The 13,175-nt window shown below is 36.6% G+C and overlaps 1 protein-coding gene across 1 annotated transcript; it reads right to left on the reverse strand.

Annotated features, from left to right (window-relative positions):
* Nucleotides 1-4,024: 4,024 nt before the first annotated feature.
* On the reverse strand, nt 4,025-4,975 carry LOC101537689 (olfactory receptor 6C2-like). The gene has a single exon (XM_004601888.3). It carries the CDS (start codon nt 4,973-4,975, stop codon nt 4,025-4,027), a length of 951 nt encoding a protein of 316 aa, XP_004601945.2.
* Between the last annotated feature and the right edge of the window lie 8,200 nt (nt 4,976-13,175).

Below are 13,175 nucleotides of genomic sequence, written 5' to 3' on the forward strand. Positions count from 1 at the left end.
AACTAATCATACCTATTCTATTTGACCGTGTTCCCTTTTTCAGGTTTTATTATTTGGGGGACACACACATATTAATCCTCAGGGGGTAACTCCAGGCTCTGCACTCAGGAACTTGGCAATACTTGGGGGACTATATGGGATGCTATGGATCTAAATTGGTTCAACCACTTGAAAGGTAAATCTCCTACCCTATGTCCTCTGGGCCCCTCACAGGGTAACTATTTTGATTTATCCTACTAAATTGGGCTTTATCTACTGACACAATATGACACCAAATTTATTAACGCATTTCTGAACAAGTAATAAAATTAGTTGATTTTCCAGTCTTTCCTTGGTGGTCAGTTAAATAAATTAAACATGGTAAATTTAATGTCACATTATACTATTAAACTATTATTTAATTTTTTAATGATAAAACAACTATTTTACTTTACATAGTTGACTTTTGCTCTTAGTAATAAATGTCGATGAATGTCCTGGCCGTGGATTTTTGACAATACATTACTTTGTTTATACCTACCAATTACCAGATTGCTGGTGATCTATCAAAGGTCTTGAAGCATAAAAGCCATGTACTGCAATCTTTGAGTTAAATTCATGACCCCCATATCAATTTTTAAAAAATTATTATTGAGGAACACCCACCATTGGTAGAGCATACACCTTATTCAGTGTTCATATGGTGTACTGGGGAACTAATATGGATTGGCCATATGCAAGGTAAGAGCCTAATACATGTACAATTTTATGAGAGTGCAATATAGTAAATGTATATATATGTATATGTATACATATAAATATAATATTTTCAGAAAGAACTTTATTAGAAGACAAAGGAATGCAAGCAATTTACCAGATTATGGGAGGGGTCTTCAGAAGAAGGAATCCCCCCACATATTTTTAATGACTTTGCTTCTCCTAGATTAAAAGACATTAGACATCAGGACTACATATGGCTTAGACATAACACATTAGATATAAGTTACATTGAATTAAAATACTATAGAGTAGTTTGTTTTATTGTAAGTAATGTTGTGCTAAGGCTTGATTAGGTGGTCTGAGGCACTGAGATGCGCACTCGAAAGAAATGATTAACGGAGGATCACAAACTGTTTCTGGTATTGTGATCTAGTGCAGCCTGTTCAGCCTCTCTTTGTTAACTAGCTTAATATATAACCAATAATATTCAGCCACATAGGCAGAATATGTAAATTAACTTAGTCAACAGAAATAGAATCAAAGTCAGTTACATAAACGGAAACATAGTCACTTACAGTAACCGAAAAAACATAGTCAGTTAACGGAAACAAATTTTACATCCAAGCTTGGCTAGGCCTGAGATATGTGAGATGTTGTACACCAACAAAGTAAATTATCTTTGTATCATTCATGCCATCGACTGTACTTATTTTCAGAAAGTTTTCTTTTGTGTTTTTTTAAAATCATGCCTGGTTTGATCTTCTGGGCATAGAATCAAGAAAATTGCAAAAGTAACAATTCCCCATAGAAAATATATAATTAGCAATATGTTATGTTATTTGAAGACTATGATAGCTCTTTGGTGTCAAGGGCTCTTTTTCATTCATTTCTATAACCAATTTAAAAATTGGTAATAAGCATTATTATTTTACACCAATAAAAGTGGAAATATTAGAAAATTAATAAATTGGAGTTGAAGCCAGGTATTTTGTAGTTTTAACTACATAAACTAACATAGTATATTTTAAATAGCATGCAAAGATATAATTATGTGGGGGCTGGAGTGATAGCACAGCGGGTAGGGCGTTTGCCTTGCACGCGGCCTACCCGGGTTCAAATCCGAGCATCCCATATGGTCCCCCGAGCACCACCAGGGGTGATTCCTGAGTGCATGAGCCAGGAGTGACCCCTGTGCATTGCTGGGTGTGACCCAAAAAGAAAAAAAAAGATATAATTATGTGTTGGAAAATTTCAGAACCAAAAAACGAGAGGTCAATAAAACAGAATATGAGATAAAGTCATTAACCACATCATCATTTTATCATTAATATTTTACATATTAACATTCAATTTATTATTAAAAAATAAATCTCACTCACGTGTAGTCTGACTACCCATTAAACTAATTCCTATGATCTTGCTTGATACCTTCTGGAACAAAATACAGATTCATCATAAAAATTAAGTTCAAGTGCCTTAGAATTCCACTATCTTGCACTATGTAAATTAAGGCAACTATTAAGAGAATAAAAACCAATTACATCTACTTTTATTTTTTGTTTGTATTTGAACTGCACTGAGTGGTGTACAAGGCTTACTCCTGACTCTGCACTTGGGATCATGTCTGGTGGTACTCAGGGAGGCATATTGTGGTGCTGGGGATTGAACTGGGGTTTTCTGTGTGCAAGGTATGAACATTACTTTCTGTTCTATCTCTATAGCCTCTTTGCTTTTTACTTTGTGATTAATCATTATAAAATGTTTTATAGCATATATCTTTAGGGACATAAAAATTGTTAAATATACTAAATTCTGTGGCCCAATATTATATTCATTACCCTTTTCATTTCACAATCAGAAGTTGAATGAACACTGAGTGCTAGACAGTAGAAAGAAATTTTTCTATGAATATCACTTAAAAATATATGTTTAGAACTTTTTTGACATATCATAGAACTTCAGAAATATGTTATTTCTTGAAGTAACTAAAGAAAAAATTCGAATAGCTGCTGAATGCAGGACAGAAGTTGTAATTAGTCCTTTATTATCAATCTTTAGTCAATAAACAATAAACTGTTCTAGCCATAAAAATTATCAAAATTATCACCATGTGCAAGGAAGTTGCACTACCAGCTGCAAGCTGTTGTATTGCTCTAGCCCTGAACTAGAAGAAAATGGTAGGGAAAAAAAGTACTTTGATGGCTAGAAATAAATTTTTAAGTTAAGGGATGCTGTAAAAATATAATAAAATTGAGGTAAACTCTATGATATATAGTAGATTTTAAGAGATCACAGAAAAAGTGATCAAGTTATGGATCACTGAAGCAAGAGGCCTACATCTCCCTGAGAAGTATCATTAGGAGTACTGTAGGACACTCTGAGCACTGCTTCAGTAGCACATAAAAATAAAATTAAGGGGCTGGAGTGATAGCACAGTGGGTAGGGCATTTGCCTTCCATGTGGCCAACCTGGGTTCTATATCCAGAATCCCAAATGGGCCCCTGAGCAGCACCAGTAGTGATTCCTGAGTGCAAAGCCAGGAGTAACCCCTGTGCATTGCCGGGTATGACCCCCACCCCCAAAAAGAAATTAAATAACAAAAAGCAACAAGAGCTATAAATGGGAATATGAGATAAAGTCGTTGACCACATTATATACCCAAAAGACCCTACAAAAAACACTAAATAAGTAATGTTTTTTTTTCTTAGAGAACTTGTTGACAGAAACTTCATCAGAAAAAAGGTAGTTAAGTTCACGGCCATGCTAATAAAAACATTACTAAAGCAAAAATTTTTGCTAGAGATTATAGAAATAAGTTCTTTTTTCTAAATCATTTTTGATAGTAAAAATTAACTCACTTTTATGCAATTATAAATATTTGTTAGTTACTTTTTATTTACTATTTATGAATGTACATAGGTACGACAAATAGATATGGACTAGACATAAAATCATTTACATAGACATACTACCTATCGATATATGGGGAGATTATTATTGATTCATAAAATAATTTGCATTTAGATGCTTTTGCATTTTAGTCAGAGAAGCTAGTCTATACGGAGAAGAGTGACTTGATCATCACTGATATAAAATGTAGACAGATTACAATGGGACTAAATACAGAAAGCTTGAGTTTGTGCATGTTTAACTATCATGCTCTTAATTGTTTGAGAACACTATGCTTTTTTGTGTGTTTTTATTTTTATTTTTAAGGAGGCACATCAGGAGGTGCCCAGGGATTATTGCTTGATTTGTTTTTCAGGAATCACTCTCAGCTGTGCTCCTGGGACAACCCTGATCAGCTACATGCAAGGCAAGTTCTTTAACCCCTGTGAAATCTTTGTGGCCCCAAGAACAGTAATCTTTTTAGAAAGTCCTTAAAGGCATTTTTCACTTGTTTGTTTCTCAAAGTATAAATAAATGGGTTTAACATGGGAGAGATGGAAGTAATGAATACTGATGCAACCTTATTAGTAGCCGTTTCATCTTTCGCAGAAGGTTTGATATAGATGAAGATACAGCTGCCATAAGTGATGGAAACCACAATCATGTGGGAGGAACAGGTAGAAAATGCCTTTTTCTTCTGCTGAGCAGAGGGAAACCCAAGAATTGTGTGAATGATACTTCCATAGGACCAAACCACAAGCGTGAAAGTAACTAGTAGGATAAATGAAGAGCAGAAAAGAACCATCTTCTCTATGAATTCAGTATCAGAACATGAGATCTTCAGTAAGGGATTAACATCACAGAAAAAGTGATCCATTTCAGAGTCACAGAATTCCAGTGTCGACCCATAGCCAAGTGGTGGTAGTAAGAGCAACAGTGTAATTATCCAACAGCCAGAGAGAAGCTTTTTGCAGACCATGGGATTCATGATAGTCATGTAATGAAGGGGTTTGCAGATGGCTACATAACGATCATAGGACATAGTTGCCAGAAGGAAAAATTCTACTATAGCAAATAGGTCTGTGAAAAATAACTGAAATGCACAAGCGTTATAGGTAATGGTTCTGTCTCCTGTTGCTATACTGTACAAGAATCTTGGGATACAGGCAGATGTGAATGAGATTTCTAAGAAGGAAAAGTTTTGCAGAAAATAGTACATGGCAGTTTTAAGGTGGATATCCACAAAGGTGAGAATGATGATGGTCAGGTTTCCAACAGCACTCAACATGTAGGTGATAAGTAGAAATATGAAAAGTAGAATCTGCAGTTGTGGGTCATCTGTCAATCCCAGGAGGATGAATGTGGTTATTGCTGTCTTATTTCTCATTCTAGTCTTATATCTTGATCTATGTGTAAAATGGAAAGAGATAAGAGTAGGATAAGGAAAAGAATGGTACTTTCACTTGGATTTTAGTTAGAAATATCAATTAATGTGTATATTCTTTGACTTGACTATTTTTGAGTTTTATGTACTTTGGAATAATCACATGACATTCAATGGGTTTAAAATTTTAGCTTTCAAAATTGTTAATTAAAATGCAATGAGACATGTATTTGATGGTAATAATGTATATGGGCTGAAGTGATAGCACTGCGGGTAGGGTTTTTGCCTTGCACTTGGACGCCTAGGATTTGATTCCTCCATCCCTCTCAGAAAGCCACGCATGCTACGGAGAGTATCCCAACTGCACGGCAAAGGCTGGCAAGCTACAGTGGCATATTCCATATGCCAAAAAAGAGTAACAAGTCTCACAATGGAGGTGTTACTTGTGCCCAATCAAGCAAATCATTGAGCAAGAGAACAGTGCTACAATGCTAATGTAAATAATTATGTGTAATTGTTTACATTTGCATATCTTATCAATAATCCCTTTGGGGAAGTTGGAGAGATATTCTAGCAGGGAAGGTTCTGCGTTTCCTATAGCCAACTCATTGTTGCCTTTGATTCTGTTGAGACTGAAGCAATCATCACAGCCCTAGCCAACCAGGGTGTTCAACCTCAGTACATCAGGATCCTCCATGAGCTGTATTACGGATTTACCACCAGGATCTCGCCACTATACAAGGACCCCATAGGGACGGGTCAAACCCAGATGCCCTACTCTACGAAAGCCAGATAAATACCTCACTGGTCGACCCCCACTAACTCCATTACCCAGCCACCGACAGCTTCAGGCTGCTCTCTGGACCGCATGTCCTCTTCGTGGCTGCACCACACACCACAGGATTCTTAATACCATATCTTTGGGGTTAAAATATGGTGTGAACCATGGGAACACGTGTAAGGGCTATTTGAGGCTGGCCTTAAAGCCTCCATCCCTCTTGGAGTCTTGGCAAGCTACCGAGAATACCCCGCCTGCATGGTAGAGCCTGGCAAGTTAACCATGGTGTATTTGATATGCCAAAAACAGTAACAACAATGGGTTTCATTTGCCTTACTCTGAAGGAGCCCCATATGGCAGCATTAAGAAAGATAAGCAAGGAAAGGCAGAAAAAAATCTCAGGGATAAACTAGACTGCCAAAATGAAGAAAGACTAAACTGACTGCCTGTACTTTCAATGCACGTACATTGGCATAGGAAGCATCCATTGAGGATCTGATGGTGCAAGCACAGAAGATAAAGTATGATATCATTGGTCTATTGAAAGGAGAAGAGACCGATCACAGCACGCCATTCTCAACACTGGAGAAGAACTGTTCCTCGGAACATGAGACAACAGAGGCGTTGGTGGTGTCAGTGTCCTTGTCAACATGAACTTGGCCATGAGCATTGATTCATTCGAATGCCTAACAATCAGAATAGGACAATTATGCTTGAATAGATGTGGCTCACTGCTTGCAGTTTCTATCTTCGTCGTCTATGCACCAACATCTAACTACAAAGAAGAAGAAATTGAGAAGTTCTACATGCAGCTGTAGAAGTTCTATAAAGAAGACCACACTTTCTAGAAGATCACTGTTGGTGATTTTAATGCCAACATAGGACCAAAAATGTCGCCCCAAGAACTCCACATTGGAACCCGTGGCCTAGAATGGAATGATCAGGGTGAGAGACTATCTGAGTTCATTATGTTGACCAAGACCTGATGGAGGTTACATCCATGGTAACTTACAGTTCCAGAAGGCTGAATCTAAACGTTAGACATGGGAGTATCCCAGTGGATAGTTCCACAATGAAATTGATCACATCATATTCAATCGAAGGTTTTGCCTGACCGATGTTGCTGTTGTCTCAAAATTCCAAACGGAATCAGACCACCATATACTTCGTGCAAAATTCTACTTCAAAGAGTGGGGACAAAGGTTTACAAAGTTTAAGTTTAAGAAGGGAACTCCTAGAATGACCACCAACTGGGAGCTCTTTGGCTCTATTGCCACAAAGTGGGAAGATGCCATCTTTGACAACATCGACAAGAAATGCGATGGACTGGTTCAGCACCTCTATGACTGCGTGAAGAATGCCGAGACTGAGAAAGTCAGGAACAGATGCCTGTCTTCGGAAACTCTCGAGTTCATTCATCAACATGGTTTGGCATGAGCCTCAGGCAACCACAAGCTAACGTCCGAGCTCGTGAAGCTATGCAGAGAAGAGATAAAGGAAGACCTCAAAGGAAGAAGAGAAGTAGTGTTTGCCAATGTGGCAAAAGCCAGGAAAAGTACTCGCAACGCTCGCCTGTCCTTCACCAACTACAAGACCAAGATGACTGCCCTCTGATGTCCTGATGGATCTATCACATCCTCTAGAAAGGCAATGGAGAAAATTATTCACGACTTCTACTCGGATCTCTTCAACAGCCACATCCACCTGCCCACATACCAAATTCCACAGGATGGATATGTCATTCCCAACATCCTCCCTTCTGAAATCCGACACACCATTTCATTGGTAAAGACTCGTACAGCACCCCATCTGGTCAAGGTCAGACCCGAACACCTTAAGAATCTGCCACCAGTACTCATCATTACACTGATTCAGCTCTTCACATGCTACCTGTCTGAATGCAAGGTTCTGTCCTAGTGGAAAACCAGCAGGACCGTTCTGTTGTACAAGAAGGGAGACATCTATGACATTGGCAACTATCACCCAATTTGCCTGTTGTCTGTCTTCGACAAGTTATTCACTCATGTCATCCTGAATAGCATAGGCAGAACACTAGATGAAGGACAACCATGCAAGCAAGCCGGGTTCTGAAAAGGATTCAGCATGCTTGACCATATCCACAGAGTGACCAAACTCATTGAACTTTCTCGAAAGTTCAAGATGCCGCCCTGTCTAATGTTCATCGATTTAGAGAAGGCCTTTGATTATGTTAAGACTGAAGTGGTCATCGAAGCCCTAGCCAAACAGGGCATTCAAACTCAGTACATTAATATCCTCTGAGAGCTGTATTACAGATTCACCACCAGGATCTCACCATTCTACAAGGAAGTGATCATTGACGTAAAGACAGGGGTTTGGCAGGGTGATACCGTTTCACCGAAACTCTTTGGTGCCACCCTCGAGAAGATCATGCGATGATTGGAATGGGAAGGAATGGGATTGAAAATAGACAGTCAGCAACTGAATCACCTCCTCTTCGCTGATGACATCATTCTCATAACACCAAACATTAGCCAAGTGGCACAAATGCTGGCCGACTTCTACCGCAAGTGTGGAAAGTTCGGACTGTAGCTGAATCTCATGGAGACAATGTTCATGGAAAATTAATTAGTCCTTGACATTCCATTTGCTCTCAATTGAACAAATATCTCCAAATGCAGCAGCTATGTATACCTAGGTCAAAACACAACATGGGGAATGACTTGGTGCCAGAGCTGCACAGGAGAAAGAGCAGCGTGGGATTGCCTCTAAAAGTGTCAAAGAAGTTGTTAAGAGAACAAAGAACCTCTGAATCCGGGCATATCTTTTTGATTCCACCATTATTCCTGCACTAATATATGCCTCAGAGACCTGGGCCCTATGCAAGCAGGATGAGAATGCTATTTGTGTATCCCAAAGAGGAATCAAAGAGCTATGCTAGGAATATTATGTTTCATTCAAGTGAGAGAAGGAATCTGGAATTCCGATCTCCATCGACGGTCAAGAATCAGGGGTGCTGTCTCGTTTGCCAAGACATCAACAATCTGATGGGCCAGACATGTAATGCAATTCAGAGATGACCTCTGTACTAGAGCTGTTACTGACTGGATTCCACGGAACATCAAAAGACTGCATGGCCGCCCACCAACAAGATGGTCAGACTTCTTGGTCAAAGTCCTAAAGGAACAATTTGAGGCTCTTCCTGTTCCTGGGGCAAGTAGATATCATTGGGCTACACTACCATGAGACAGGGACAATTGGAGACATTACTGGCACCTTCTCGAGCAAATCAAACATCAATGGGATAACAAGTGATACAAGTGATGAAGTTTCTGAGCCCACATTTCATTAGTTAGAATGAGCATAAGTTAGACACAAAATTCAATTCCTGCGTGTAGTGAAAGTCTGTTAAGAACGCAAAGAAAAACAGATAAAGGAAAATAGAAGTGATGTGTCATTAATACAATGAAAATAACTAGGGAGAAATAAATTTAGAAACAAAAATGAACATAAACAAAAAACAAAAAATAAAACTAAATGAGGTCATGATGTAAGCAAAAAATATAAACTATCATGAGGTATAGTGGAAAATGTCAAATTTAAGGGAAAGCTAAAATAAAGTGCCTAACTTTCATTTTAACCACAAAGATATAACCTACTAAAACAACAATAGGATACTCCACTAGAAACATTTTAGGAATCTAGGAGTCAGCATGGCTTGTGGAGTTGATGATTTAAATTAGAACTAAGAGGTCTCCTTCAGAACATTATTTTACTACTTTCTTTTTCTAGAAGCTATGGCATAGGCAGTAGAGGCCTAATCTGGAAATTAGAAACAAGAAAACTGTTTTCTTTTTACATTAAAATTAGACCATCTGTTAATCCTTAGAATAAGTTCACTGTCACTGATTTAATAGAAGACTGAATATGTTTTACTTAGACAAAAAAAGAAATAAATCATCAAGCAGTGAGCATAATATATTCACTTGTCCACATAATCAGGTGTTTTATCCTGCATATCATCATATGTTCTATACTCTCTTTTGTATATAAGAAACAAAATGACGTTCTAGTGAAAATAAAACACAGTATGATCATTCCAGTGATCCATAGAAAATATCTAAAGACATGATTATGGTATATAAAGGTATGTATGTATAGCTTATTTGTAGTGGAAAATATATTTCTATTTTGTAAGATATGCATTAACAAATACCTTGTATTGAACATTGTCAGTGTATGAATCATCTACAAAATTTCTTCCGGTAAAACAATAAAATTCAGCTGATCAACACAGGCAGGATCCTAGAACCACATTTGACACTGTGGAGCAACAATCACTTGTATTACTTGTCACCTGTCATCCCACTGATCTTCGATTTGCTTGAGCTGGCACCAGTAACATCTCCATTCATCCCTGTCGCGTGCTAATGTAGCCCAGTGACATCTGCTTACTCTAGGAGCACAAAGAGTCTCAAACTGCTTGTTCAGGGTTTTGATAAAGAAGTCTCACCATCTCATTGGTGGGCGGCCACTCGGTCTTTGACGTCCCATGGAATCCAGTCGGTAACAACTCTAGTCCAGCGGTCTTCATATTTTACTTAAATTCTACATACTCATTATGAAATACTGCTTCATTTACATCACTAATATTTCTTGTTTCATGAATTTCTTAGTATGCTAAAATGAAAAAAATTTCAATGTCTCTTGCTCTACATTCTTAATAGAGAGAAAGCAATAGTATTGATTTGTTATCTCTAATTTTCATATCTGTATCTTTTTATAATTATCAGAATGTTATTGAAACCTTGGAAAAGAACTTTAACTTGGATCTGTACCAAAAGTTGTTCTACTTTTGTTTCTCAGACGTCATTAATCATTATAATATCTATTCTAATGCCTTAATCTCCAATGCTAGTCCCAGACCATGAGAATTTATCCCTCATAAAATAAACTAAAATAATTTCTATAGAAATACAAATTAATTTACCTGAAATATGGAGAGTCTCATTTAATAGTTTAAATTGCATATTGAAATAGTCCCTCCCTCAGAATGTTAGAAGAAAACCTGGCAAGGTTTACAGTCACTTGGAAATAGGAGAGTTCATTCCGTTTGTATTCCTTGGGAAACTGGAGCACTATTCCAAGACAGGCAGCACAACCTAGTTAATATCACATTAGAGAATTGAGAATCCTAAATTTTGTATTCAAATAATCTCATACTTCAGATAATACTGTGCGTGTTCAGGGTGGTCTGGCTGTAGGCTAAACTCATCCTTCGGAAGAGAGATATTGGTAACTTGGTGGTGGATGTGATATGGTAACATTATATTACTAAAACACAAACTAAGTATTTTTAATTTTGTAATGCAATGTCTCAGTTTACAGATATATTTATTCCACCCTATATTTCATTTATTAAATAAATTAGGCATTATTTAATAAATAAAATTTATTTGCCAGAAAGCTGCTAAAATAACTTGCTTGAGTAATGTGAAAAATCAGTACAAACTGTTGTATGATTGACTCACCACTTTATATATGTATGTTGTATATAACTGAAGATGATATATTATGCATACGCATATTAAGCCCACTTTTTACTGATTCACTCTCTTGCTGTGGATAAAGCATGTTCAGTTTCCTCTTAATAAGTCATTGACATCATGGAGCTGGAGCAATAGTATAGCCAGTAGGGCATCTTGCCTTGCACATGGCTGACCCAGGTTCGATTTCCTGCATCCCATAAGGTCCCACAAATATTGCCAGGAGTAATTCGTGAGTAGAAAGCCAGGAGTCACCCCTGTGCATGGCAGGAGTGACCCAAAAGCAAAAAACAAAAAAAGTCATTGACATTATTATCAACTCTATGTAGTAGCAGATGGTATTATCTAACTGTATTATCGAGACAACTTTCCATTTCAATGCCTTTCATCAATTCTAAATTTTAAATGCAATTAGAAATTGAAATTTGCACCTATATATTTCTGAAGAAAGTAAAAATACCAACATGAAAAATAAATATACCGACATGCAGTGTATCTTTTTTTTTGCATAACAGTAAGGCCACTCTCTTATTTGGAAACATTTTATTTATATTGTCCTAGATAAAATGACATTCTTTACAATAATTAGATTAGCACTGCTGTTATGAACAAACACTAACAGTAAGTGTATAAACAAGATTCTTTTGTGTTAGGGTAAAACATTTTGACAATCTTCTGAATTGGAAAAAATATTCCAATCATGTGCTTTTGAAAATAAGTTTGTTTTAAAGATACCTAAGAAATTCACAAAATAGGAAACAGGCTATCAATATAAGGGGAAAAAACTTAATAGACAAAGGAGACAAAAAGGTATCTATAAGAAACATAAACTATAGCTCATTCTGATTCATTATAAGGTAAAATCAAAGCAAAATAATAAAATATAAGCTCATACCTGTGAGAATGGCTAGTATGAAACTAACCAGAAAAAGAAGTTTCAGCAGGAAGTGGAAGGGAAACTTCAAACACTAAAGAAAGGAATATAAAATAATATAAAATTATTTTAAATTACAATAATACTCTAGGTAAGGCAGTAATGCAAAGTTTCAGGGTAGAGCAAACTAAAAATGAATCAACAATATAATACATTAGTTAAGTAACAATTTTTAAAAGAAGTGCAAAATTATAATTCCAAAGTTCTTCTAATATGTAATCTAAAATCACATATGATTTTGTATAGGTAAAATATACTTCTGAATGCAACTTATAATGATATATGAAAAATTCAATAAATACAAAATTAAAAGATAAGTATAAATGTAAAATAATTTTTGCATAACAAAAATGTTTCCTATATTTAAAAAGCAGCAAAGTAAAACAGTTTTGAAGATAGTCAATAACAATTACTTTAATGAAATACATTTTAAAATTTCTTTCTCTTTCACAAAAGTTTTTAGGAGTTTTTTTACATGAGGTGTTTACAGTTTTCTATATAAAATAATATGCTATCTTTGTTTATTTTAGTTTTGGGTGTTCATGGGTTACTTCTGGCTTTGCACTCAGAAATCAGTTTCAAAATAATTGGGAGACCATATGGGATAGCAGGGGTATCAAACCCAAGTTGGCCACATGCAAGGCAATTGTCCTATCTGCTGTACTATGACTTCAGTCCCTCATGTCATCTCTGAATGGTGATAATCTTCTTTACCATTTTAGACCCAAGCAGTTGGATCCAGATCTTCTGGCATGCAAAACAAACAAATAAAACCCATTCAAATATCTAGGAATCTATATAATTAGGAAAGCAAAAACCTATTTAGTGAAAATCATAATGCATTTCTGAGGGGAAAAGAGGACCAATGAAAATGGAAGCACAGCCCTTGCTATGGAGTGGGAAGATCAACATCATTCAAATGACCATATCTCTGAGTAATTGACAGACCCAACATGATCTGCATTA

The sequence above is a fragment of the Sorex araneus genome, chromosome 2 (genome assembly GCF_027595985.1).
Source record: "Sorex araneus isolate mSorAra2 chromosome 2, mSorAra2.pri, whole genome shotgun sequence".
NCBI classification, from domain to species: Eukaryota; Metazoa; Chordata; class Mammalia; order Eulipotyphla; family Soricidae; genus Sorex; species Sorex araneus.